Below are 27,366 nucleotides of genomic sequence, written 5' to 3'. Positions count from 1 at the left end.
AGAACAATAAATGCCAAGGCAACAGAGAGGAGAACTGGGTCTTGGTAGGGGAGCACAGTGCGGGTGGGCGGATGTCCTGGGAGGAGGAACTCTGATGGAAGGCAGCTGACAGGTGGAGGGTGGGCTGAGTCTGTGGGGAGGGACTCTGACGGAAGGAGGCTGAAAGGCTGGTGGAGAGTGTGGTGTTGAAAAGGGTGTGTGCATGAAACCCAGACATTTTCAATACTGTAAATCACGGTGCTTAAAAGAAAAATATTTTATTAGTGCTTTTCCATAAAAGTTACAAGAAATAATTTGCACCTCCAGCACCTTCACTTAACTAGCACCAGGACACAACAAATAGTTCTTAATTTCTGTTTTATTTGGAGGCCACACCTGGCGGTGTTGAGGGTTTGCTCCTGGTTCTGTGCTCAAGGATCACTTCAGCAGTTCTCAGGAGACCAGATGGGGTGCTGAGTACTGAAATCTGGATAGCTGCAAGGCCACTGCCGAGCCACTGTGCTCTCTAGGGCCAGAAAGTTCTTAATTCGGGAGGCAAGGAAATCAAATCCCATCACACTTGAGCAGTTTAGAAGTAGCCTCAGAAATCTGCTCTCCAGAACCATCTTTCCTGAAGTCCTCTGAGCCTTAATAAACCTGCTTTCACCTTTATGACCTCACTCACTCTCTCCCCTTCCACCTGTTTTCTGTTCTTACAACCTAGAAATAATCATCTGGCCCCAAGTTTCAGTCAAAGATGACATGAGACTTCCTCGTTTCTCCCTGCATGGTTCTCTGGAAACTTTCCTTGTGACAGTCATATTCAGTCTTAGGTACACTGATCAATGAGCTGCTTTCTGACAATCTCAATACAAGCTGCTTCATTTTATTAACATCTGCCTCCCAGTAAACTTAATGTAAGGAGCCTCGCTTTCTGGCTGTTAGAAATGTACCTGACTCGGCACAGCCCCGAGAGGCCTCGTTCCCACAGAGCCTCCCGCCACCTCTTTCTCCCTCCAGCCCATGTGGAGATTTCCACTCACACCCACCTTTCATCACCTAAACGGCTCTTGGCTTCCAAAATTACCTTAAACCAAACCATCCCCCTTTTCCTGCTGTCTGCAAGTCTCCAAGGCCCTAACGGGAGAAGAGCAAGTTTTAATTCAAGCCATCCACCACTTCCCTTCATCAAATCTGTGACCAAGTCCTGAGCTTGTTGTTTTCACAGCATGGAGGTTTTCCCTCCTTTTGGACTCTAGTCAATGTGATACTGCAGCAGGGAGTTACTGCCCTAGGTGTGTGCTATCTCAAACAGCTTCTCAGCTGCCTTTCAGTTCCTGAGTCTTCCCACACAATGCTACCAGGGAAAAAAAGAAAAGAAAAGAAAAGAAAAGAAAAGAAAAGAGAAGAAAAGAAAAGAGAAAAATTTGGATTGCATAGTCTCTGAAACCTCTTTTAAAATTTTCTATGAAATTTATTCTCCAACACTATGCTTCTCAACGTCATGATTTGCTCAAAAACTCAGAACAGTTGCTGCCAGCTAGCCCAGAATGCCACAGATTAAAGGCAAGTCACAATTTCAACCTCACCTGACTATTACCCACACCAAGACCCTCCTGCTTCTCAGGACACCAGGTCCTGTCCGAGTCCAGAAGCATGGCTTCACACTGACAGTGCCCGTTCTCCCTTTAGAAGCCCAGCCAAGGCTGGACACAGTCCAGCGGAGAAGGCACTTGCTGGTTTGATTCCCGGCATCCCTGATCACCACCGGGTGTGGCTCCCCCCACCCCCAAAAAAAAGACCCTGCTTCTGGCCCAGATACCCTGGTTCATCTGAGATAGGCCATTCACCAAATCAGTTCCTGAATTCCTTTATGACCTCTGCCCTGGGCCCACCCAGCCCAGCCTTTTCTCTGCACAGGTGTGTCCTTCTGTGCTCCTGTGCGTTCCCATCCCGTCCCGTCCAGCCCATGCTTCCGATTGGCCGGCCTCCAGGACAGCCCTTTGCGAGCACTCTCTAGAGTTCTGCCTTGCACGCTCTCAGCCCCCACCTTTCCTCTGCACAGGCCCTTGGGTCCCGGTCTGTGGACTAGCATTAGGATCGGCTGGAGCGTGGCCTCCACTGTAGGGGGCATGGCCTCCTCAAAAGTAGCCGTGGCCTTCTCTGTGGTGGCCCCAGTTATATTTTCCACTCCCAACACTCTCCACTCACATCCCAACCTTTATCATCAAATTCTCTGGAAAAAGCCTGGTCACCTCAAACCTAATACGACAATAATCCACGGGCCTACTCCAATACCAACAAAAGACCCATACACAAGAAGCTGTACAAGCCCAATATAAAAGAGCACCTCCTCCAATGCTTCACTAATGCCTATAAGCCACAGATTAATGTCTGAGAGGAAGGACATATTCTAGAAGGGGAGAAGGGTGACCACCATCAACCGACATTACTCAGAATCCTTTCCCACAATGAGAGGGAAAAGTGCTAGTGAACTTCAAGGTTTTACCTCTAGGCAACCACAACAGCATGAAGAAACAGCACAAATCTCCACTACAAGGAGAGAACGAAGAAGAGAGTCCCGACCCCTCGATAGGGGTCACCCACAAATACGATCTCTCCGATAAAGAATTCCGAGATGAAATGCTGTGGATGTTCAAGGAACTACTCAAAGAATCAATGGAGAAGACATCCAGACAATTAAAGGAAGAAATGAAAGAAACAGTGGAAAGGATAGTCGAGAAAATACAGGAAGAAATGAGAGCAGAAATAAGGAAACTACAAAAAGAAGTGCCACAAATAAAGGATTCAGTAGATGAAATAAAAAATTCAGTGGGTGCACTCAGCAGTACAATGACTACAGCTGAAGACAGAATCAGTGAGCTTGAAGATGAGCAATAGAAATCGTAGAGGCAACAACAAACAATGGGAAAAGACCTCAAAATAGATCTAAGGCGAATCAGAGAACTAAGGGATACTCCAAGAGGAATAACATTAGAATCATCCAAGTACCAGAAGGACAGGGAGGCAATCCCAATGAAAAAGCCACAGTCAAAGAAATCATTGCTGAAAAGTTCCCAGAGTTAAAGAATGCAGACATTATATCCAAGGAGCCAGAAGGGTGCCAGCTAAAAGACTAAAACTAAAAGACTAAAGCTAAAAACACTCCAAGGCATATCATAGTCAGAATGATGGATGCTGTGGATAGAGACACAAACCAGCAAGCAGCAAGGTCAAAGAAGGAAATCACATACAAAGGAGCACCTCTTAGATTTGCAGAAGACCTATCAGAGGAAACCCCCCAAGCCCGAACACAATGGTGAGATATAGTGAAAAAACTCAATGAAATGAACGCCTCACCAAGAATACTTTATCCAGCTAAACTCTCACTCAAACTCAATGGAATGATACAACATCTTATAGATCCAGCAAAACTCAGAAAGAGAGAGAAAACCCTAATAAACCAAATCAGAAATTAAAAAAAGGGGACATCATAACAGAAACCAATGAAATTCAAAAGATAATCAGAGACTACTTTGAGAGTCTGTATGTCACAAAACAAGAGAACCTACAACAAATGGATAAATTCCTGGATTCCTACAATCTCCAAAATATGAGCCAAGAAGACTTGGAATACCTGAACAGACCCATTCATATCAAGGAAATTGAAACCGTAAACAAAAGTCTTCCCAAAAACAAAAGCCCAGGCCAAGAAGGATTCACTGGAGAATTCTTCCAAACATTTAAAGAAGAGCTGTTGCCAGTTCTCCTCAACCTTTTCCAGCAAATAGAAAAAACAGGAACTCTCCCAGTTTCTATGAGGTACTTATCTCCAAATACCAAAAGCAAAGACACCACTAACAAAGGAATTACAGGCCAAAATCTTTGAGGAACACAGATGTGAAGATCCTCAATAAAATATTAGCAAATAGAATCCAATAGCTCATCAAAAAGATCATACACTAAGACCAAGTGGGATTCATCCCACGGATGCAAGGATGGTTTAACATTCAGAAATCAATCAACATAACCCATCCTATCAACAAAAGATAAAAACCATATGATCATATCAATAGATGCAGAGAAAGCATTTGACAAGATCCAATACCCGTTTATGATAAAAACTGTCACCAATATGGGCTTAGAAGGAACTTTCTTCAAGATAGTTAAAGCCATCTACAACAAACCCATGGCAAGCATTATCCTCAATGGGGAAAAACTAAGGGCCTTTCCTCTAAGATCAGGAACAAGACAAGGATAACAACTCTCGCCACTTCTGTTCAATGAATTACTGGAAGTACTTGCAATAGCAGTTAGGCAAGAAAAAGATATTAAGGGCATCCAGATAGGAAAGGAAGAAATCAAGCTCTCAACAGATATGATACTACATCTAGATAATTCTAAAGCCTCTACCAAGAAACTCCTAGAAACAATAGACTTTCACAGTAAAGTTGCAGGCTATAAAAATCAATACCCAAAAATCCGTGGCCTTGCTATATGCAAATAATGAGACAGAGGAAAGAGACATGAAAAAAGCAATCCCGTTCACAATTATGCCCCAGAAAATCAAGCAGCTCGGAATCAGACTAACTACGGAGGTAAAGGACCTCTACCAAAAAAAAAAAAAAAAAAAAACAACTGAAAAAAGCTACTCCAAGGAATAAAAGAGGACATGAGGAAATGGAAACATATCCCCTGCTCATGTATAGAAGAATTAACATTGTCAAAATGGCAATATTTCCCCAAGGCACTATATAGATTCAATGTGATTCCTATAAGGATACCCATGAAATTCTTCAAAGAAATGGATCAAGCACTCCTAAAATTCATCTGGAACAACAAACACTCATGAATAGCTAAGGCAATTCTTGGGAAAAAGACGATGAGAGGCATTACCCTCCCCAACCACAAACTCTACTACAAGGCAGTAACAATTAAAACAGCATGGTACTGGAACAAAGGCAGAGCCGCAGACCAATGGAACAGGGTGGAATATCCCTATACCCAACCCCAAATGTATGAACATCTAATCTTTGATAAGGGAGCAAGAAATGTGAAGTGGAGCAAGGAAAGCCTCTTTAACATGGTGCAGGCAGAATTGGACAACCACATGCAAAAAAATGGGCTTAGACCTCGACTTAACACCATGCACAAAAGTCAGATCAAAATGGATTAAAGACCTCAACATCAGACCAGCATCCATAAGGTACACGGAAGACAAGGTTGGCAAAACGCTCCACGATATTGAGGCTAATGGTGTCTTCAAAGATGAAACTCCACTGACCAGCAAGTGGAAACAGAGATAAACAAAGGGGAATATCTTAAACTAAGAAGCTTCTGCACTGCAAAAGATACAGTGATCAAAATACAAAGACAATCTATAGAGTGGGAAAGGATATTTACCCAATACCCATCTGATAAGGGGTTGATATCAAGGATATACAAAGCACTGGTTGCACTCCACAAGAAGAAAACATCCATCCTCATCAAAAAATGGGGTGATGAAATGAAAAGAAACTTTCCCAAAGAAGAAATCCGAATGGCTAAAAGGCACATGAGAAAATGCTCTATATCACTAATCATCAGGGAGATGCAGATCAAAACAACAATAAGGTATCATCTCACACCACAGAGACTGGCCCACATCCAAAAGAACAAAAGCAACTGGTGCTGGCACGGATGTGGCGAGAAAGGGACCCTCCTTCACTGCTGGTGGGAATGCTGACTGGTATAGCACTTGGGGAAAACAGTATGGACGATTCTGAAAAAATTAGAGATTGGCTCCCATTTTACCCAGCAATACCACTCCTGGGAATATATCCCATAGAAGCAAAAAAGTACAGTCAAGTCCCCACAAGCGGCTCTCTGACATGACCATGGCACCGGAGGCACACAGACCTAATCCGGAGCCCAGCAGAAATGTGAATGGACTATGCATTAAACTACGGCGCCATGCTCCCCCGGAAGGGCAAGAATGTCTGTCTCTTCTGCCTTCCTTCGGCGCTCGGCTGCTCGGTGGCCACCACCTCAGAACTTATTGGACAGCCAGGTATGAGCTGGCAGTGATGGGGCAACTGCAGCCTCATGGGATGGGGGGCAGAACCAGCACATCCTTCACGCCCTACCAAGGCCACAAGTTAACTCCCACAAGTGGTTCTCCGGCACGGCCATGGCACCAGAGGCCCACAAATCAATCTCGTAATCATCCGGCTCTTGGCAGAAATCCCTCCAGACTTAATTAGTAAAATATCAGAAATCGAAAATTGCATGGCCGCGACATCATATGATTTTCATAACCAGCAACAGAAAACAAATTATTTCACAATGCCTTTTCAGCAGTTCTGATTGTTGGGGGGAAATTCCAAACAATAATGGTGCATCTTTTGTTGAAATAATGAATGTTATCAAAGTAATAGAGAGAGAATTAAGTAGAAATCATTTGCCTCACAGGCATCAGAAGGGGTGGGAGGGGGGTATATTGGGGTTTTTGGTGGTGAAAAACAATTACTGGTGAAGGGATGGGTGTTTGATCATTGTATGACCGAGACTTAACCCTGAAAGCTTTGTAACTTTTCTTATGATGATTCAATTAATAAATTTAACTGAAAAAAAATTAATAAATAATTTTTTTTAAAAAAGTATAATCGAAATGACATCTGCACTTGTATGTTCATTGCTGCAGTGTTTACAATAGCCAAAATCTGGGGGGGAAAAAAAACCCCGAGTGCCCGAGAACAGATGACTGGTAAAGAAATTTGGTACATCTATACAATGGAATACTATGCAGCAATTAGAAAGGATTAAGTCATGAAATTTGAAAAACAAGTGGTTCTACATGGAAAATAACATTCTAAGTGAAATGAGTCAGAAAGAGAGGGACAGACATAGAAAAAGTACACTCATCTGGGGAATATAAAGTAACAGAATGGGAGATGAACACCCAAGAATAGTTGATATAAGTACCAGGAGGTCTGCTCCACGGCTTGAAAGCAGGCAGCACATGCTTGGGGAAAACGCAGCTCATATAGAGAAGGGAACACCAAGTAAAGGGTATCTGGAGGACTCGCTCAGGATGCGAGACGTGTGCTGAAAGTAGACTATAGACCGAACATGATGGCCACTCAATACCTCTATTGTGAACCACAACACCCTAAAGGAAAGAGAGAGCAAAAGGGAATGCCCTGCTATAGAGGTGGGGTAGGGGGGCTCTGGGGGGGGTGGGAGAGCAACTGGGTTCATTGGTGGTGGAGAATGGGCACTGGTGGAGGGATGGGTACTTCATTATTGTATATCTGAAACCCACACATGAAAGTTTGTAAGTCTACGACTGTACCTCATGGTGTCTCACTAATAATAAAAAAAAAAGAAGAAAAAGAAACCTCTGCCCTATATGAGGTAAAAATTAAGATTATAGGCTTGTTTTATTACTAGTGCCTGAATTCAGAGAACCTCGTACAGACCAGGTTCTCTACAAATCCCCGTTTATTAGCAATAACTATCACTTACTACATACTTACTGTTAGGCGCTATTTTGTCTTTTGGTGGTTAATTAATAACTCTTACAACCTAATTATTACACAAATAAGTGTAAAGTCTCTTGAAACACTCAGAAAGAACCAAGAGAAAGAAGTCCTTTCAAAGTGAAATGATCCAGTGGTGACCAGAGTGGCTAACCCACAGCAAGGCCTTGAATCTTTGTGGGAATAGAACGAGAGAAACCCCACTCACTCTAAGCAAGGAGACCGCCCAAGTCTGCAGTGGCTCTTAGGAACTGGGTATATTGCTGAATCCGTGTATGTGTCTCACTGTCCTCATCTGAAGCAACAAACTGTGATGTGTATGACCTGGAAGGATTCTTCCTGCTCTAATATTCGATGTGTGACTTTTTTATAGTATGACTTTGGAGAGGTTTTGGTAATTTTTCAAGTTATTATTTCATAAGATCTAAAAATCTCAAATTCTTTTTATTTAAAAACAAAATAATTCTAAGAGTGATTTCTATTCCCAGGTTTCTCTGAAGGCTCACAGCTGAACTGCTGGCACATGGGTCAGGCCTTAGAGTCCCTCAAGCCCCCACCTGTGGCTGCAAAGTGCAGAGTCGGCCCAGCGCCCAGCCTGGCCCTGCAGAGTCAGACCCGCCACGCCAGGAGTTACGGCTAGTGCGGCCAGGAGCTGGTCCCCAGATTCCCGAGCGGCAGCCACAGCAGTCAGGGCGGCGCACCTGCTCAGCCCTGGGCAAAGCATCTCATTTCATTTCCATCTGCAGAGGAAACCAAGACACACATCCACATAAGATGCTAATGGGCACATTTCAAATGGAGGGGCCGGGGAGGGGGATGGGAGATGGCCGAGAACTGCAGCACCACTAAAGGAGACCAAGCACACTCATTGGGTTGAGAAACCTCTCCAAGGACACAGAGGAGTGGTGACCTGTTCTTGGACCCCAGGGGTGGAGTGACAGAACAAAGTAGAGGTCCCCGAGCTCGCTAGGGGCGACCTCTGAACCCAGAGACGAAGAGGAAACCCCGAGCCTGGGCCAGAGTGGTCAGGAAACAGAAACCAACAGGAAAGAACAAGTCTCAAGCGGAGAGAAGAGTGAAGGCATCATGGCCGGCGGAGGTGGCCCTGAGCAAGGCCCCATACATGACCCGACCACCACACCACAGGCCGCCCACCATGCCCAGCACAACTGAGGGTGGTCCCAGTGGCCTTTGGGCACTGCTGGGTGTGGTCCCTATCAAAGACCAAAACAGGCCTAGTGACAGCAGCTAGGGCACTTGTCTGGCACATAGCCAACCCAGGGTTAATTCCCCAAGCCTGTCAGGAGTTATCCCTGAGTGCAGAGCTAGAAGTGACCCCTGAGCACTGCCAGGTGAGGCCCAAACCATCCCCCCCCACCAAAAAAAAAAACCCACAAATGAGCAAGAGTTGGAGGAAGCACCCAGATTCCGCGGCACTCCCTGCAGCCTCCCAGGGCGGCCTGGCTAAGGCCACGTGTCATGCAGAACATCGGAATCCAGGCTGGCCCCTCAGAGGAGCTGGGAACCCCAGCCAGGCTCTGTGGCTCCAGGCCAGGCCAAACTGCACAGCTCTGCACAGGATCCTGCCCAGTGCAGCCATGCAGTAAGATGTGGAGACATCGGAGGTGACAGGAGAGAAACAAATGAAGCCGCCAAGCATGTCTGCCCTCAAGCGCACAAGTTCCCAGAGGGTGCTTGGAAATCTACAGCCCAGAACGCTCATTTTAAACCACCCTCTGAACACACTACAACTTATCAAAAAACAATTCACAGGAATTCCGTTTGTTTTTAATTAACCCACTTCTGTTTCCACAGATAGGACTGTGCTCCTTGCTCCAATGTGAACAACAGACAAAGACAACATGAACCAGGGACTGGCAAACTTTTTCTATAAAGAGCCAGATAGTGAATATCTGGGGCTCTGTGGGCCAGAGGGTTTCTGTCACAGTTACTCCATTCCACCCTTGGAGAGGGAAAGTAATTCCTAGACAAGAGTGTATGGCTGACCTTAAGTATTCAACTGTGGAAGAACATAAGAATCATTCTTGGTCTGTGCCTACAACAGGCTGCTAGGGCCAGTCACAGATGTAAGAAGCTGTTTGCCCAGAACAACACTTCTTTCCCGCCATACCTCCTTCCATCACTTAAAAAAAAAAAAGCAAACAAACTAGAATCAAGAAATATATACAGGAGGGCAGTTTCCATCACTTTATTTCCCAGTTACCATCCCTGCCTCTTCTGCAGAAGGAATAGAAAATACAATAACCAGAACTATCAGAATTAATAAATATACTAAACATCAGAAAATCAAGAGCTTGCCTGAGAAAACGTCAAACTCTTCAAATTATTTTTTATACCACTTTGGCACAAATTATTAATCAATACACCTTACCTTCTTGTGATAAAAGACAAGGGGAATACATCTGGATTACTCTTCCTCAGTTTATCAGAAAGTAACAATGAACTATTTACTACCATCTGAACATAATGCTTTTCTCAGGATAAGTATAAGCACTGTAAGCACTGTCCTCCCGTTTTCCATCGATTTGCTCGAGCAGGCCCACTAACGTCTCCATTGTGAGACTTGCTGTTACTGTGTTTGGCATACTGAATACGCCACGGGTAGCTTGCCAGTCTTTGCCGTGCGAGCGAGATATTCTCGGTAGCTTGCCGGGCTCTCCAAGAGGGGTGAAGGAACTGAACCCGGCTCAAGCAGGGCCAGCTGCATGCAAGGCAAATGTCCTACTGCTGTGCTACAGCTAAAGCCCTCAGGATAAGGATATCCAATTTTATTTGCAGGGGAGGCATGTTGGGGTCACACCTGGCAGTGCTCAGGGCTTCCTCCTGGCTCTGCATTCAGGGAGTACTCCTGGTGGGGTTCTGGGGACTATATGGGGCGCCAGGGAACAAAACTGGATCAGCCACATACAAGGCAAATGCCCCACCTGCTGAACAACTGTTTTTGGGGTAGGGACACATTCAGCCGTGCTCGGGTAATCACTCCTAACAGGACTCAGGGGACCATATGGGATGCTGGGGATCAAACCAGGGCCGGCTGCAGGCAAAGTTCGCACCTTAGCCACTGTACTATCACTCCAGCCCCAGCACATTCAATTCTAAAAAGTAACTTTCATTATAACAATCTTCTTTTTATCTTCAATTTGCATATAAAGGCAATCCACCCTTGAATTTTCTATAACCTATTATAATTTAGAATCCTCAAAATATAAGTGAATTATAGGCATCCAAAGTAAGGTTATAAAGCTAATAATAATTAGCTAAAAATACTAATAATCCTTTAAAGTAGAAATAGGCCTTGCGAGCAGTCTCGTTCCTACAAAACAAAAATGCTAACAAAGTAGAGTGGTTACAAAGAACAGGCCTAACAGGGTTCATTTTTCTTCCAAAGCATATTCACAAAGAGGCTGAGGACATTTTCAGTCACTGAGTTCGGGTTAAAGGGGGCAAAGTATATAGTGAGATCACCAACCACTCTTAGACACCTGTCTCTCTGGGAGAGACAAAACCGGATTCGGGGCTGGCCTGCAAGCCTATACCTGTCTCCAGCCCCAGCACTGTACACGTGGCCCTGAACACAGAGTCAGGGCAAGGCCTGAGCCGCAACCTCCACAAAAGAAATACCCTACACAGAGCATGGTTCCCACACCAAAGAATTCCCAGTCTAAAATAACAAGAGCAAGAATGCCCTGAAACACTGGTCCAGCAGCAGCCCAGCGGAGGGAGCGTTCAGTTTCAAACTAGAGTGCTGATCTTTTCTGTAGGAAACAATTTACAGATTTAATATGAAATATTTACTGGGACCTACTGTGCACTTATCTGCATGAGAACAAATACTATTACTTTCATATACTCACAGCAAACCTGCAATATGTCCACAACAGATCAAGTCCACTCAAATAAAGTCATTTACTTGCTATCACATGGTAAATTTAGCAACATTCAGTCACTCAGCCTAAATTCCACCTCAGCACAATTCATTTTCTGACGTATTTGAATCTAAACATGGTTTCAACCTTAAAATTTGCAACCTGGCCTGAAATCTGCAACTGAAACAGAAACATACTTTATTTAAAATGGTCTACTTCCTCTCCCAAACAACTCAGTGATGACTATGAAAAACAGCAAAATCTGCTGGTTTAGAGTTCCTTCTCGTAAGTGTGCGTGTACTATAAAAGTCCACGCTAGCAGGAACCTGAACACCGGACAAAGAGCATCAAAGATGCCATATGGATTTGGTTTATGATCCAGAGACCATAATATCCTGAGTATCCTCCCAACCTTAAAGATCTCCATGGAAGTAAAGCTACACCCAGGGAAAACTCAGTGGCTTGAGGGGTTCAGAAAGCAAAGTTACAGCAGGCAGCAGCAGCTACTTCTGAAACTTTCAACACATATTCCAGCCTCTCAAAAAACGCCCAAGGATTAACAGCTACCACCAAAAAAGGCATTCGCTGACTCATGAAAATAGTAAATGGACTCGAGGTTTTTGCCCACTGCCTGCAAATCCCTGGGTGGAACTACCAGGAGTTGCAGTCAAAGTCCCCTTGGATAAACCGAATTGCAACATCTACCTAAAACTCGGTTTCAAAAACAACAGACTGAGATCCCCAGACAGGAAGCAGTCACAAGTGTCTGTCCCAGCAGACGTACAGGGGGAGAAGTTTAGGAGTCGCTGCAGCCGGACTGCAGCCTTCAGCAGTCAGCCTCTGAGGGCCTACCAAACCCTCACCTTCCCACTGCCTGATTTTAGCGCCACTGTTCTATCACTTTCCAGTAGTCAGACATTAAACATGATCCCTTGGGAAACAAGGCAACCTCTCTCAAACACATGCACAAACCCCAGCAACAAGTGCTGAGACACAGCAGAGGAGCCGGGCATGAGCAGGGAAGGGCAGAATTCCCACGAATTCTCAGGCAGTCATAGATCTTCTAAAGCAAGAAAAACGATAGGGGAATTGAGGACCCTTACTAAACATCAACGATTTTAAAGCTACTAGCGTGGCGAGAGACTGTCACAGAGGGATACTGGTGCAGGGGTGATGTGTGAAGGGAACATACACTGGAGAGGTATGAAACTGTACTCCTGAAATATACATACTCCTGTAAGCTAACACTATCTGAATGAAAGTCAAACAAAACACAGAAAACTTTATGTAAATAAAACACACTAGAGATGTAAAGCATTTAGATCTCTTGTTGTATGTGCATTGTAAGCTGCACAATAAAACTTTTTAAAGGCATAAAAGTCCCCACCTTTAATCAAGTATTAAAAAATGTTTAACACTTCCCTGACTTGATAAGTATTATCTGGCACAAAGGTAAAGTCTAAATACCACTCTCCCATTTTCCATCTGTCCTAATCTCTGAAGAGCCCATGTCATTTGACAAAACTGCTCTCTGTTAGACAAACTGATTTAAGGAGGCATCAATGGTTTAAAAAGGAGAATGTTTGTTTTACAGATACGACGCCACCATGCCTACAGTCCCTATTACCAGACGGATTCTTCTCCACCACACAGAGCCTTTGCCCGTCAGCTACAGCAACCTGCCTTTACCTGAGTTCTGAGGCTAGCGGCTGAAGTCTGGTTCTGCTCTTCTTGCTGTTCCTTGAACAGTTTCTGTCGCCTTATTTCCTTCCAGACCACACACCTGGCATTTGTCTTTCTCCTGACTTACAGGGTGTCATAAGCCCCTCCAGTCTAGAGCAAAAGGCAATCTTGAAACTTTTCTTACAACCTGTCTTCCTATATGTGTATGTACCACATCACATTTGTCCATCTGGCTACTGTTGGCAGCAGTGGGCTTCCAAATCACAGTGGATACAGAAGTAAATACTGTAGCACTGTCCTCCCGTTGTTCATTGATTTGCTTGAGCAGGCTGAGTAGCAGGTAGCTTGCCAGGCTTTGCCAGGCAGGCGAGATACTCTTGGTAGTTTGCTGGGTTCTCCGAGAGGCGTGGAGGAATCGAACTCGGGTCGGCTGAGTCGGCCACGTGCAAACGCTCTACCCACTGTGCTATCGCTCCAGCCCACAGAAGTAAATACATATTTTTAAATTAGTATTTTGTGTTCTTGGGCTAGACACCCAGAAATGATTATACCATACTGTAATTCTGGTTTTATTTTTTTTAGAAGTCCCAGATACCACTGTAACTGAGGGTTCCTTTCTCACTGCATCCCATCCAGCATTTGCTATTCCCGCGCCTCCGTGACACATCACTCTTTGATTTTCATTCAGGTGTAAGATGATCTTATTGTTATTTCAAATTTTTGTTTCCCTAGAAATCAATGAAGATAAACACTGTTTTCAGGTGTGTACCCTCCCTCACTGTCTTCCTTGATACAATGTTTATTCAGCTCTTTTCCCTACTGTTTCCTATTGGCTTGGCTGTTACTGACTTGTTGATTTAGTTCTGCCAATTCAAGACTTTAATATGACATTATATACTATTACATGCAACTTAAGACAGGAAGCAGGTATGAAATCAGTTTCTAAGAAGTGATGGAAAAGTTCAGGAAGCTCTCAGGAATGTTTCTCTCTTCCATCTGTTTGGATTCTTATACGTGTTCTTGGCCCTGCCCAGCCTCCATCCAGAAAGGCACTTTTAATTTTTCTAGCAGTGATTTATTAACCCTGAAACACACACACAAGCGAAAACAGACCCGGCCACCTGTTGCACCCAGGCCTAAAAGGAATTCCAGAAGTGTGGGGAAAAACTTCTGAAGACTTAGAGCAGGCAGGCAGTAGCTCTGGGTAAGAGGTACTGAACTACCACGGGCTGATCAGTTTCAGAGTCCCACCAAGTGGTGGGAAAAGAGAGTTAGAAAGAAAACAAGCACAGAATAACAGCAAACAAGCTGTGTCTATCTGCCGTGGTTCAAATAAGCCTTGCATACAAGATGGGTCTATAGCCCACTGGACGGTCTAGAGTAAGTGAAAGGGAGCAGATGGAAAATTCGTAGAAAATCAGCCTCTTCCAAGGTATTCTACTTTGCTTTGATGGCTAACTACCTTGGCTGTATCGCAGGAATCCAGTACTCAAACTCACCAAAGAAACATAATACACTGCAACCTGCTTTCGTTTCTCATCAAGTAGAAGTTTACATGGGAGTTAGACTTACAGATCTGCTTGAAGGCTGGAATCTATGCTACCCAAGACTTTCATCATACCATTCAGTTCTGAAATTGGCAGAATTTTGAAGAGGCATTAAATGCTTCAGGGAAAAAAAAAGTGGCTCCTTCACTGAGGCCTCACAATAAAAACTTATTTTAAGAAAAGTCACCCAAGGTGCCACAGAATAACCCCCAACCTGACCCCTCCCAACCCGCCCATAACTCTGATCTTATCTTTACTCTGTAGGCTAGGACTAAAACAGTAGGCAAAAGAGTACAAATTGGCAGGAGCACAGGGCTGCCAGCCAGACTCTTGGGCCCAGCTCTAACTTGTAGCTGGAGGACTTGGGGCAAGTTAATTTCCCTACTGTCACTGTCACTGTCCTCTCATTGTTCATCAATTTGCTCGAGGGGGCCCAATAACGTCTCCATTGTGAGACTTATTGTTACTGTGTTTGGCATATCAAATACATCATGGGTAGCTTGCCAGGCTTTGCTGTAGAGGCGAGATACTCAGCTTGCCGGGCTCTCAGAGAGGGGCGGAGTAATCAAACCCTGGTCAGTCAGGTTGGCTGCGTGCAAGGCAAATGCCCTACCCGCTGTCGGGTAGTGAGCTATGGGGATCATGTTACTGTGCAGGACAAAAAGACTGATGTCAGACCCTCAGCCTGTCCCCTGATGGAAGATCAGAGATGTAAAGTGACAGGCCAGCACAGGGCCCCTAGTTCAACACCCAGGCGGGAACACCTCCACAGAAGCCTGAGTGCAGAGCTGTGCTCCTGCATCCCTGGAGCAGAAATGAGGCCTCTGCCAACTGCTGTCCCCGCCACATGCTAACAGAACTCCAATCCCATGGCAGGGTTCTCGGCGATGGATATTAAAACACTGAAATTAACTTTGCCTAAAATTTCCTAGAAGCTGAATGAGTCACTCCTTTAATAGGAGTAAAATGTCAGGGCTGCACAGAACCCCAGCCCCAGACGTCAAGCTGAAGCTGGAGGACATTATTCAACATAATGCTTTAAGTACAATATATCACTTTTCATGCCTTTGTTTTCCTGTAATAGAAAAAAAATCAGAAAGGGGGTTACAGTGGGCAAGGAGGGATGTCACAGAGAATGTAACCGCTAAATTCTAAACATATTAAGGGGGCTCTGAACACCTCTTTTTGCTCTCGCTTCGGAGGGTTTGTCTTTTTCCCAACTGTATTCTCCAATCTAATCAACAACCACATTAAAAACGCTTAAGTCCAGATAGAGAGCTAGCCCAAACTCTTATTTTAACTATTATTTATTTTTCTAGGTGCAAGGCCTTGTTGAAAAAAATGGGAACACGTGTACGCAGCTGGGTTAATACCCCCTCGCTTGCGAAATGCAGTGTTCTGAAAAGACTTCTATCTCCACAACGGAATTTGTCCTCACTTTTCAGAAGTCAAGCAAATTCTGCAATGAATTTTCAGCGAAATCCAACCCATTCACCTGAACCTACGAAAGAACAATGGGTCAGGAAACTGTTCATTTAAATCTTCACAGAAGCGTATGGGAAAACGGCACTGTCCGGGCGCCCGGGTTCCGCGGCGCGGGGCCAGCTGCTGACCACCGGCTCGGACAGTCCATCCCGAGCCGAGACACTCGGCCCGGGACACGGGCTGGGATCGCGGCACGGCCACGCGCCCCGCAGCCCGCGGCGTTCCCGCAACTTTAAATGAAAGCCGGGAAGCTCCCCGGAACCCGCTCCCGCGCCCGGAACCGGCTCCGCTACCCGGCCCGGCCCGGCTCCGCGTCCCCCGGCCTCGCTCCCGCTTCCTCTTAGCCCGGCTCCGCGTCCCCCGGACCGGTCCCCACGTCCCCCCGGTCCGGCTCCCACGTCCCCCGACCCGGCTCCCGCGTCCCCCCGGCCCGGCTCCCGCGTCCCCCCTGCCCGGCTCCCGCCCCAGCCCGGCCAGCCCGGCTCCGCGCTCCCCCGGCCCGGCCAGCGCCGAGCCCCGCGGAGCCCACGCGTCCAGCGAACTTTCCCTCCCGGGCGCCGTGGGGCCGGCGGGTCGGTGCCAGGCTCAAAGCGCGCCGCGGGGTCCGTCCCTGCGCCCCCAGCAGCAGGTGCCCGGCGGGGTCCCCGGCGGGGTCGGGGCTCACCTGCTGGAAGGAGCCCTCGAGTCGCGGGCTCCTGGGGTAATCCAGGTGGCCGCGGTCCAGCATCAGGTAGAGCGAGAAGATGACCACGCAGAAGATCGCGCTGCCGAACACGGTGAACTGGCGGCTCAACTTCATGGTGCGGCGGAGGCCGGCGCGGGTGCCGGGCAGTCCGGAAGGGGCGCGCGGGGCGGCGCGGGGGCCGGCAGGGGGCGCGGGCTCCGCGGGACTCTCCGCCCCGCCCGCTTCCTGCCGCCGCCCGACCCGGCGCTGCAAAAGTTTCTCGGTGCCGGGCCGAGCGCGGCGACTCCCCGCGGCGGGGCGGGCTGGGAGCCCGCCGGGCCTCGCAACTCAGCCCCGGACGGCCGGGCCGCGCCCTCCCCGCCGCCCGGCCGGCCGGCCCGCTGCGCCCTAGGCGCACGGAGCGGAGGGTCCCCGCGCCCTGCCTCCCGGAGCCCGCCGCCTCCGGGCCCGCCGCGCGCAGAGAGCCGGAGCAGCGGCGGCGGCGGCGGCGGCGGCGCGGCCGGGAAGGGAGCAGCCCAGAGCCCAGCCGCGGCGCCCGCAGCCCAGCGCCTCCCTGCGCCCCGCTCGGAGATGGCGACGCCGGCAGCCGCGGCCGTTGGGTCAGCGCGCCCGCACCCGAGCCGGGCCTGGCCGCGCCCCTCCGACGCCGGCTGGAGGCGGGGCCCGCGGCGGCCAATCAGGGCCCGGCCGGTCCCGCGCGCCCCGCGCCCGCCAGCCCCGCGCCCGCCTGGCGAGTCGGGACCCGAGCGGCCGCCGGCGCCGCGCCGCCTCTAGGCCCGGATGGCTCTCGGGCGGGGCAGAGGGAGAGGGTGGGCGCCACCCCCGGCGCGCGCAGGGGGGCTCTGCACTCGGGAATCGCTCCTGGCGGGGCTCGGGGGTCGAACCCGGGTCGCGCGCGCCAGGCGAGCGCCCTGCCCGCCGGGCTACCGTTCTGCCCCGTCTGAGGACGTGCCCGGGAAAGCCGGCGCCCGGACGCAACGGGACGAGGAACCCTGTGACAGATGCGGACTCCTCGGCCGCAGGATCCACGAAAGGAACCTGAAAGGTGATGCTTGGGCCTATCCCACACTCGGCCTTTGCCTCTGCTCCGTGGACAAGGATCGGACCTTTGGAGAGGTGCCACAGGGTACGACGAGCACTGCAGGAGATCCCACCCGGGCCGCCAGCCCTGTGAGCTACCCCTCTGGCCCCAGGTTCTGTTTGGGTTGGGCCGGGTTGGGTTTGGGCAGTGCCAGTCCAGCCCAGAGCCTCCCACGCGCTGCCAGAGCTCTGCAGCTGAGCCGACGCCTCGCTCGTCTTCTTGGGTACAGGGTGCACAGCCTGCGGGGATGAAGCTCGCCGCCACCGGGCACTGCTGGCTCCCTTCGGTAGACCTGGAAGGGCGCTGGCTTTACTCAGAGCGAGCTGCTGGAGCGCTTCGAGCCTCAGTTTCCACTCGTGCTTCTGTTGCGGGGTCAGCAGCAGTCCCATGACTCTCCCAGCTTGTCTCCTAGACACAAGCTTTCTAGCAAACTTAGGGCAGATTTCCCTCGGAATGTGCAGGTGTGACATCACAGTGCCTTCTTTGCATCCAGAGAGGCAAGCTATCCCCTCTCTGGAGATGCCAAGACAGTTCTTGGGCAACTGTCTCCCTACCCAGGTTGGTTATTTCTTCTTCCTAGTTGCTGTGTTCTCCACAGCCTAGCTTAAGCTAACTGAATGTGGAGGTCACTAAAAGTCTTAAAATTTTGCTTTAAAATGTCTCTGTAATTTAGTTACCATTAGATTTTCCATTAGATTTACCACTAGTTTTTCAAACCAGTTTTGTATACCTGTATACCTCATATCATATAAAAGTTTCTCTGGCAAAAAGAAAGGGGGGAGGGGTACGTGAATAGAAAAGATTTAAGAAGCGCTGGTCTACAATGGCCTTCTTGCAACAGACTCCATCATTACTCTACTTGCATGTAATGGTTAATAATTATTTATATTAAGCTTCATCTGTTCCAGAACTTGTCCCTAGGAGAGGATAAGGAAGGAAGCTGGATTGATTTTTGCCTTTGGGCTTGAGTTTAGTGTTTGTCCTGTCCCCTTGCCAAAGGAAAACCAGATGCTGGTAATGTTTGCTTGCAGGACACCCTATCCCCTGCTGCTCTGATGCAACTACTGTCACATGTGCCTTATGGGCTCAAATGGCAGCGACACTTGACTTTTTATGATTTAAGGTGATTAGAACAAATATGACTTAAATAACTCTAGAATCATGGTGAAAGGCGGCAGTAACAAGCACAGTTCAGAGCTATGATGTGAAATCCGAAGCTTCCTTAAAAATTCTGAGGAGACTCCTGTAAGGTAGAAATGACACTTATTACTGAAAATCAAACAAATTGTAAAATTTCAAATTATAAATTACAGCTGCCACTGAATCACCGATATGACATATTCCTCATAAAAAATGGTATTGATTGTTAAATAAGTTACACAAAAGTGGGATGGCTTGGGTCCAGCTAAAACTGACGGTCTTGAATCTGAATCTGCTAGTGGAAGGAAATTGTACTGTGGAATTTGAGGAGGAGGTTAGACTCCTCTGCTTAAGACCCATGTGGTACTGGAGGAGTCCTACAGGGCTTATGGTGCTTGCCTCACATTGCAGCTGACCTGGTTTGGTTCCCCAAACCTCAGGGTTACCTGACCACCACAGGTGTAGACCCCCCCCCCAAAAAAAAAGAAATCAAAAAATCATCCACACAACAAAGCTTATGACAATGTCTTGGTAGGCAGATGCCTTTGGAGGAATTTTTAGTCTCCTCAATTTCAGGGTTTAGGCAAATTTCTTTTATAGAATCTACAAACTCACTCCTGGCCTGTGTTCATGCAAAGACTAGAAGACACTTATGTCACTGAAGAATTAACGAAAGGAAAATATGCATCTTTGGAAATCTGTGCATTTTATCACTAGAGATCATGTATGATAAGAGAAGATGCCACTATGACATTGGTGTCCTGATTTAAATAGGGATGGCAGGAACCAGAATAACAGAAACCACGCAATACTTAAGCAGCAAATAAAATTTGGTTTATCTGCCTTAATGGGCAGTGAGAATAGGGAATTCAAATGTCTTGGCCCACAGAGAGTCTATAGCAATGAAATAGATAAGGACTTTAACAGATTATTGATTGAGATTTATGTCAGGGAAAGCACTGTTCTGCATCACCAAAATCTAACTTGAGTGACCCTTGTGAGCAATCAGGCTTTCTGTATACAGAACTAAATCTGGACTGAAGAAAGTGTGTGCTGCCTTTGGAAAAAAAACCTTCAGCAGTACCACATATTGCAAATGTTCTACAACCAAGATTTGTTGCAGTTGACAAGAGTGATGGGGCTTGGAGAAAAGAAAAATATGCAGTTCTTCTAAAAATTTACTACTTCAGGATTGATGTTAATTCCAGGAGACCAAAAAGTAAAAGGAGGCGCTGGAGAGACAATACAGCAGAAAAGGTGCTTGCCTTGCATCAGGGGACCCTGGTCTGGCACCAACACCCTACATGGTCCTCAGAGCGCCATCAGGAGTGATTCCTGAGAGCTGAGCCAGTAGTAAGCCCTGAGCACAGCTGGGTGTTACTGAAAAACAAAGGAACCAGCAGTATGGTCATCTACCAAAGTTGGTGATTATCTTGGCTCATACATTCAAGTTTGGTCATTAGTGCAGTTGATCCAACAACCGTGTGATTATTTTCTGTCCCTTTACTTAGATAAACTTACCTGACAGTATCCTCACATTGGCCTTTTTATCATTGAGAAGTGTCTTTATAACAAGAAGAACTAAATAGAAATGCCTAGAACTTTCAGGCTCTTCCCAGATAGTAATTGAAGCAGCTAATAAAGAAAGACTAGGACTGGGTGTATCTGTCATATTCCCATCTAACTCAGCAGCGCAGAGGTCCGTGAGGCAGGGCCAAGCAAGCCAGATAGGGAAAAGCTGTGTTTATATTCTCCTGCCATGTGATCACAGCAAATCTACTCCCCAATTGGACTTAATCTACAATGAAACCTATCTGAGCCCTCAACAAACAGAATTCACAGGAGGGTCCAAAAGACAGTATCTAAATGGATTAGATTCAGAGAAGCAAAACACTCCCATAAAAGAAATCTTGAGGTGAATAACAAGGCTTGGTCAGGAAGAGATGGTTATCATGGGAACCTATATCCTCAAAGGGCCTGATGTGGCATTGCACTTAGCACCCAGCAATTCTACAAGATAATACTGTCAACATTGGAATGGAGGCAAGACACACTGCAGTACAAACAAGGGTCAGAGTCCCTTGGAGGCCCCAACTTTAGGATCTCTACAGTGGATGCCATACAGAGCTCACATTTATTCTCAAAAGTACACCTTGCTACTCTCTTCTTCCCCACATTTAATGATTTACAGGTGTGCTGCTGCTTTCCATTGGAATTTATTTTACTATCATAGATGAGGACTCTTATAGAACTGATTACTACTACAAATATGATAACTTACCTGGGCAGAATATTCTTGATTGAAGATATTTCCTATTCAGCACATTGAATATATTAGGCCAATCCATCTGGTTTGAAGACGTTCTGTTAAAAATTTGATGATGGTTTGTGGACTCACAAACCTCGCATGTGACTTTTGTTTTTCTCTTCCCCTTAGAATTGTTTCTTTTATTTTTGCATTTTACTTATTTCCCATTTTACTTGGATGTAAGTGTACAATCCTAGAGTTAAGGCTCAAAACAAAATAAGAGAAGTGAAAAGAGACAAATGACCATGACTGAGCAAAAGCAGAAAACAAAATACAAGGGAGGATAATAAGAAAAGAACAAAGGGCCAGAGCGACAGTACATCAGGGAAGGGCTTGCTCTGCATGTAGCTGAATGGGTTTAGTTTACAGCATTCTATGTGGTCAACTTAATAAAGGAGGAGAAAAACTTGTACAATTAACATTATTAAATCACTGTAAATAAAAATAGAATGCAAAGGAAAATGGGAAGATATTCCAGGCTAATGGAATGGAAGAATTAACACTGTTAATTTTTGCTGCTCCTAGAAAGATTTCATATAATCCCTATCAAAAATTCTAGGGATTACATTAATTGCATTCTTTTAATGGACCTTTAATAGCCAAAAGCAATATTGGAGAAACAAACAGCATCGTGTTCCCCAGTTTTGAACTCTTCTACATAGCTATAGTACTGGAATAAAATGATATACAGATGAATGTAATAGAATTGAGAGCCCAGAAATAATTCCTAATATATGTGGATAGTTTTTTTCATAGTAAAAGAAGCCAAGAGCATAAAATAAAGGGAAATTTCTTCAACCATTGTTTTTGGGGAAAAATGGACATGGGCAGTCACAAGCAAAATAATGAAATTGGATCACTATTACACAAAAAGTAAAAGTTCACTCAAAATGCTTAAATACTTAAATAACCAAAACACAACCATGATATATCTTGAAGTAGAAATAGTCAAAACACTCCATGATACTGGCTTTAGTGATATTCACAGGCATTGAAATCCATCAGCAAGGGAAACTGAAACAAAAATATATAGTATTATATCAAATTTTTGCAAAGCACAAGAAAATTTCATTAAAATAAAAATACTACTGAGTGGGAGTAAATATGTATACCATACATCTACCAAAGGACTAATATCCTAGAAATACAAACTCACAAACTGCAACTATAAAAAATTTCAACAACCCTGTGTATTTGAAGAAGTGAACACTACCCTATAATATGTCCAACAGGCTCATGGAAAAATGACCAACAGACAAATTAAAAATTTTTATTATCCCTTACTATCAGGAAAATGCAACCAAGACAAGAATTAGACATAACCTCACACCCGTGAGAATGACCTATATCAAAAAGGTCAGAACAAGGAGTTTTGTTCTTGGATATAGAGAAAAGTAAGCTTCGTTTACCATTGTGGTAATGTAAATTGGTTCAGCCTCTTTGGAGATGCCTCAAGAAATTAAAAGTAGAATTACCATATCATACAGCAATTCTATTCTTTTTATTTCCAATGTTTGCTTTCTGAAAGTCACCTTAAGATAAATAGAATAAGGGGTATGGTGCCGCCGGCAGGTGGATCTGTACCTGTGAGGCGAGTGCATCAGCAGCCTGATGGCGCCTTCAGACTTCCAGATACCCCAAAGTTGCTGCTGTGCCTTTGACCAGACCCCAAAAACTTGGGGCAAAGTTTAGCAAGAAAGTAAATGGCCAAAAGTTAGGTATGTGGGAGACACACCCACAAACCACCTCCGGCTCAGTTATATAATTGGAGTCATAGCCTCTCTGGTTCCTGATTGAACTGCTTAACAACCATGATCCCAGGTGCTTAGAAACAAATCTCGAAACCTAACGGCTTTTGGCAGAAATGTATCCAGTCCCTGCAGTAGGTTACAGGTGCTGGCCACCCCAGGTTTCGTGCCTTGGCCTATTCCCCCCTGGCGGCCTAGTGGCTGCCATCCTCCAGAGGCCACTGGACAGTCAGGTTTGGGCCCACAGTGACGAGACACGCGAGGCCTTACAGGATGGGGGTGGAGCCAGCCCTTTCCTCCCCGTCCCAATGAGACTCCGAGTCACTGCCCACAAACAGCCTCTCTGGCTCCTGATCAAGCTGCTTAACGGCCAGGTTCCCAGAGACTCAAAAACAAATCTCAAATCCCAGCAGCTTTTGGCAGAAATGCATCCGGACCACGCAGTAGGTTACTATCGCCAGGCCACCCCAGGGATGAATGGGTGCTGTCCCTCCGCTGCTCCCCTTTGGAGACTCACTGGCTGCCATCCACCAGAGGCCATTGGACAGTGAAGTTTGGGCCTCACGGGACGGGTGTGGAGCCGGCCCTTTCCCCCCACCCCAACAGACCCTGAGTCACCGCCAACGAATGGCCTCTCTGGCTCCTGATCAAGCCGTTTAATGGGCATGATCCCAGAGACTCAGAAACAAATCTCAAAACCCAATAGCTTTTGGCAAAAATGCGTCCAGTCCTTGCAGTAGTTTATTGGTGCTGGGCCACCCCAGGTGAGAATAGGTTTTGTGCCTTGGCCTGTTCCCCCTGGCTGCCTGGTACTGGGCCACCCCAGGTGATAATAAGTTTTGTGCCTTGGCCTGTTCCCCCTGGCTGCCCGTTGGCCGCCATCCTCCAGAAGCCACTGGACAGGCAGGTTTGGGCCCTCAGTTACAAGACAGGCGGGGCCTCATGGGGGTGGAGCCGGCCCTTTCCTCCCCTTCCCAATAAGACCCCAAGTCATAGCCCACAAACAGCCTCTCTGGCTCCTGATCAAACTGCTTAATGGCCATGATTCCAGAGATTCAGAAACAAATCTTGAAACCCAATGGCTTTTGGCAGAAATGCATCTGGACCACGTAGTAACTTACTGTCGCTGGACCACCCCAGGGGGGAAAGGGTGCTATCCCTCCACCTGCTCCCCTTTGGTAACTCAATGGCCACCATCCTCCAGAGGCCATTGGATAGTCAGTTTTGGGCCCTCAGTGATGAGACACGTGTGCTTCACGGGATGGAGTGGAGCCGGTCCTTTCCTCCCCATCCCAACAAGACCCCAAGTTGCCACCCATGAACAGCCTTTCTTGCTCCTGATCAAGCTGCTTAATGGCCATGATCCAAGAAACTCAGGAGCAAATCTCAGAACCCAGCAGGTTTTGGCAGAAATCCCTCCAGATTTAAGTGTTAAAATTTTGGAATTTCAAAATCGCACGGCCACTACTGCAGCCACTCGACATCATATGTTTTTCATAACCAGCAATAGAAAACAAATTGTCTACGGTTGCCTTTTCAGCAGATCTGAGTGTTGGGGTAAAATCCCAAATAAATAATGGTGGGTCTGGTGTCAAAATATTGAATGTAATGAAAGTAGAGAGAGAGTGGAAATCATCTGCCCCACAGGTAGGAGGAGGGTGTGGCATGGGGTATACTGGGGTTTTGGGGGGTGGAGAATTGGCACTGGTGAAGGTACAGGTGTTTCATTGTATGACCGAGACTTAAACCCGAAAGTTTTGTAACTGCTCTCACGGTGATTCAATAAATAAAATTATAAAAAAATGAAAAAAAAGATAAATAGAATAGACACTGAGGCAACCACCTCATCAAATGATACTTCAAGTAGTAGTAGGTGAAAAGAGATACTTATACCAAAGAAATGGTAACATATTCAAAACAGCTATTCAGGAAAAGCTATGCTATATTATTACTTGAGCTCAAGCTCCTTACATTAAAATCCTTATAGCTTTATTCATCTTAATGAAAATATGCTCTATACACATGGTTGTTAAGACCAGCAGTCCACAAATTCTTACAGCCAACAATTTGCACATTTCAGACAGTAAAAGTATTTCTGAATTAAAATCTGGTTCAGGGCTAGAGTGATAGTTCACTTAGTAAGGAACTTGCTTGCACATGGCTGGCCCAGGTTTGATCCCCAGCACCATATATGGTTCCTCAAACACTGCCAGGAATGATCTGCATACAAGAGAAAGCCCTGAACACTGCCAGGGATGGCCCCCAAACAAGACAAAATTTCTTTCATTTTTCTGTAGCTCTTTGTTTTCAAATACTATTACTGGAAATATTTTGGACATAAGGAAGATCATTTCTAGCAGATGCCAAGCCTTTCTCTGGACTCTCCTAGGCTCTAATTTTCAATGTACTAAAATACTACTCAATAAAATACTACTCAAATGGGACTGGAGCAATAGCACAGAGGGTAGGGTGTTTGCCTTGCGTGCAGCCAAACTGAATTCGATTCCTCTGTCCCTCTCGGAGAGCCCAGCAAGCTACCAAGAGTATCCCGTCTGCAAAGCAAAGCCTGGCAAGCTACCCATGGCATATTCTATATGCCAAAAACAGTAATAAGTCTCACAATGGAGACGTTACTGGTGCCCGCTCGAGCAAATTGATGAACAATGGGAGGACAGTGCTCCAGTGCTACTACTCAAATGAAAAGCTTTAGTACTATAAAACTTCAAAAACCCTTAGCATTTCTCAAATTTTCACTCTGTGGCCCCGGTGAGACCTCAAAAAAAAAAATTTTTTTTTTTGCTCAAAATCTCAGAGACTGGACTAGAAACCAAATTCTCTGGACTTTATATATAAAGTTTTTCTTTTAATTTTACTTTAGTCACTTGTAAATGATAGACTCCTCCCTCCCTCTCTCCCTTTCTCTCTCTATCTCTATCTCTATCTCTCCCTCCCCACCTAGTGTAATCAGGGCTTATTCTTGACTCTGACTCTGGTACTCAGGGATTACTCCAGGTGGGGCTCAAGAAACTTTTGTGTGGAGGGCCTAGAACCTGATTTGGCCCCTTGCAAGGCACATGCCCTACACACTGTACCATCTCACCAGTCCCAATAACAGGGTTTCATGCAAACAGTTTTCCAATATCACTTAATGATTTGTTTCCCCCACTAGAAGGCAGGAAAGCAAGGACTTGTGTCTTATTTTGTTCTCTACTAAATTCCCAGGACCTTGGAACAGACCCTGAACTCTCAGGCTCACCTAAAAATATCAGTTCAATGAAGAAAGCTTCTTATATAATAGTGAGCTGGAGAGATAGTATGGGGTTGGGCACTTGCCTTGCATGTATGCTTCCCAAACACACATAAATAGTGTATGTGGATGTGTGGATTCATTCCTTTGTGTTATGATTCCATTTATATCAAGTTCAATAATAGGCAAAACTAAGCTGTATTTCAGGGGAGTTTACTTAACAGATATGACGAAAAGTAATGGAACTGGTAGCCATCACAATCTGATTAATCATTCATTCATTCATTCATCATCCTGTTATTCGTCGATTGCCTCGAGCAGGCCCCAGTAACGTCTCTTTCATCCTAGCCCTGAGATTATATTCAAGGCTCTTTAGGAGAATGAGACCCATCATTGTTACTGGTATTTGGCATATTTGGTACACCACGGGGAGTTTGCCAGACTCTGCCCTGTGGGCAGGCTACATTCGATAGTCTGCAAGTTTGTCCAAAGTAGGAATGAGATAATAAGATGTCATAAAAAGATGTCCTGATAAGATGTCGCGCGGCCGCGCAGTTCCGGGAGCTGGATTTTTTAGTCTCTGAGTCTTGGCCGTTGATGGGATTACATGGCGCCAGGGGGCCAAGTGGTGGGTGTGACCCCCACCTACTGGAATTTGGAGGATCTGGGTGGAGGATGCTCGACTCCAATCCGAGTATTTGTCCCTCTGCCAGTACCTTCATGTGTGCAGAGAGTGGTCTCAGCATGGTGGTTTCTGGTCCTGGAGGTCTTCGGCTGCTGGAGCCCTGGTCGGGGCGGGGAGGAAAGCCCAACCCGCTCCCCTCCAAGGGGCCCCTGCGAGGAACAGCCAGGCGTGGGGGCAGGAGACTGCACTGTTCTCGTCCGGGAGCTGGATTTTATAGTCTCTGAGTCTTGGCCGCTGATGGGATTACACGGCGCCAGGGGGCCAGGTGGTGGGTGTGACCCCCGCCTACTGGAATTTGGAGGATCTGGGTAGAGGATGCTCGACTCCAATCCGAGTAGGCTTGGAGATCTCGGCCCCGGAATCCGCGTGGA

General features: G+C 46.5%; 1 protein-coding gene across 1 annotated transcript in view; it reads right to left on the bottom strand.

The window, feature by feature from the left end:
* MAN2A1 (mannosidase alpha class 2A member 1) overlaps window positions 1-17,253 on the bottom strand; it is a 205,571-nt gene extending 188,318 nt beyond the window's left edge. Inside the window, exon 1 of the mRNA XM_056139074.1 lies at window positions 16,766-17,253. Within this exon, the coding sequence (XP_055995049.1) occupies window positions 16,766-16,900 (135 nt within the window). The 5' untranslated portion in view covers window positions 16,901-17,253. The remainder of the gene's footprint in view (window positions 1-16,765) is intronic.
* Between the last annotated feature and the right edge of the window lie 10,113 nt (window positions 17,254-27,366).

This window comes from Sorex fumeus, unplaced genomic scaffold, assembly GCF_029834395.1.
Source record: "Sorex fumeus unplaced genomic scaffold, SorFum_2.1 ptg000131l, whole genome shotgun sequence".
Taxonomy (NCBI): Eukaryota; Metazoa; Chordata; class Mammalia; order Eulipotyphla; family Soricidae; genus Sorex; species Sorex fumeus.
The sequence above is the reverse complement of the archived record's forward strand: the minus strand, read 5'-3'. Positions and strand labels throughout refer to the sequence as shown.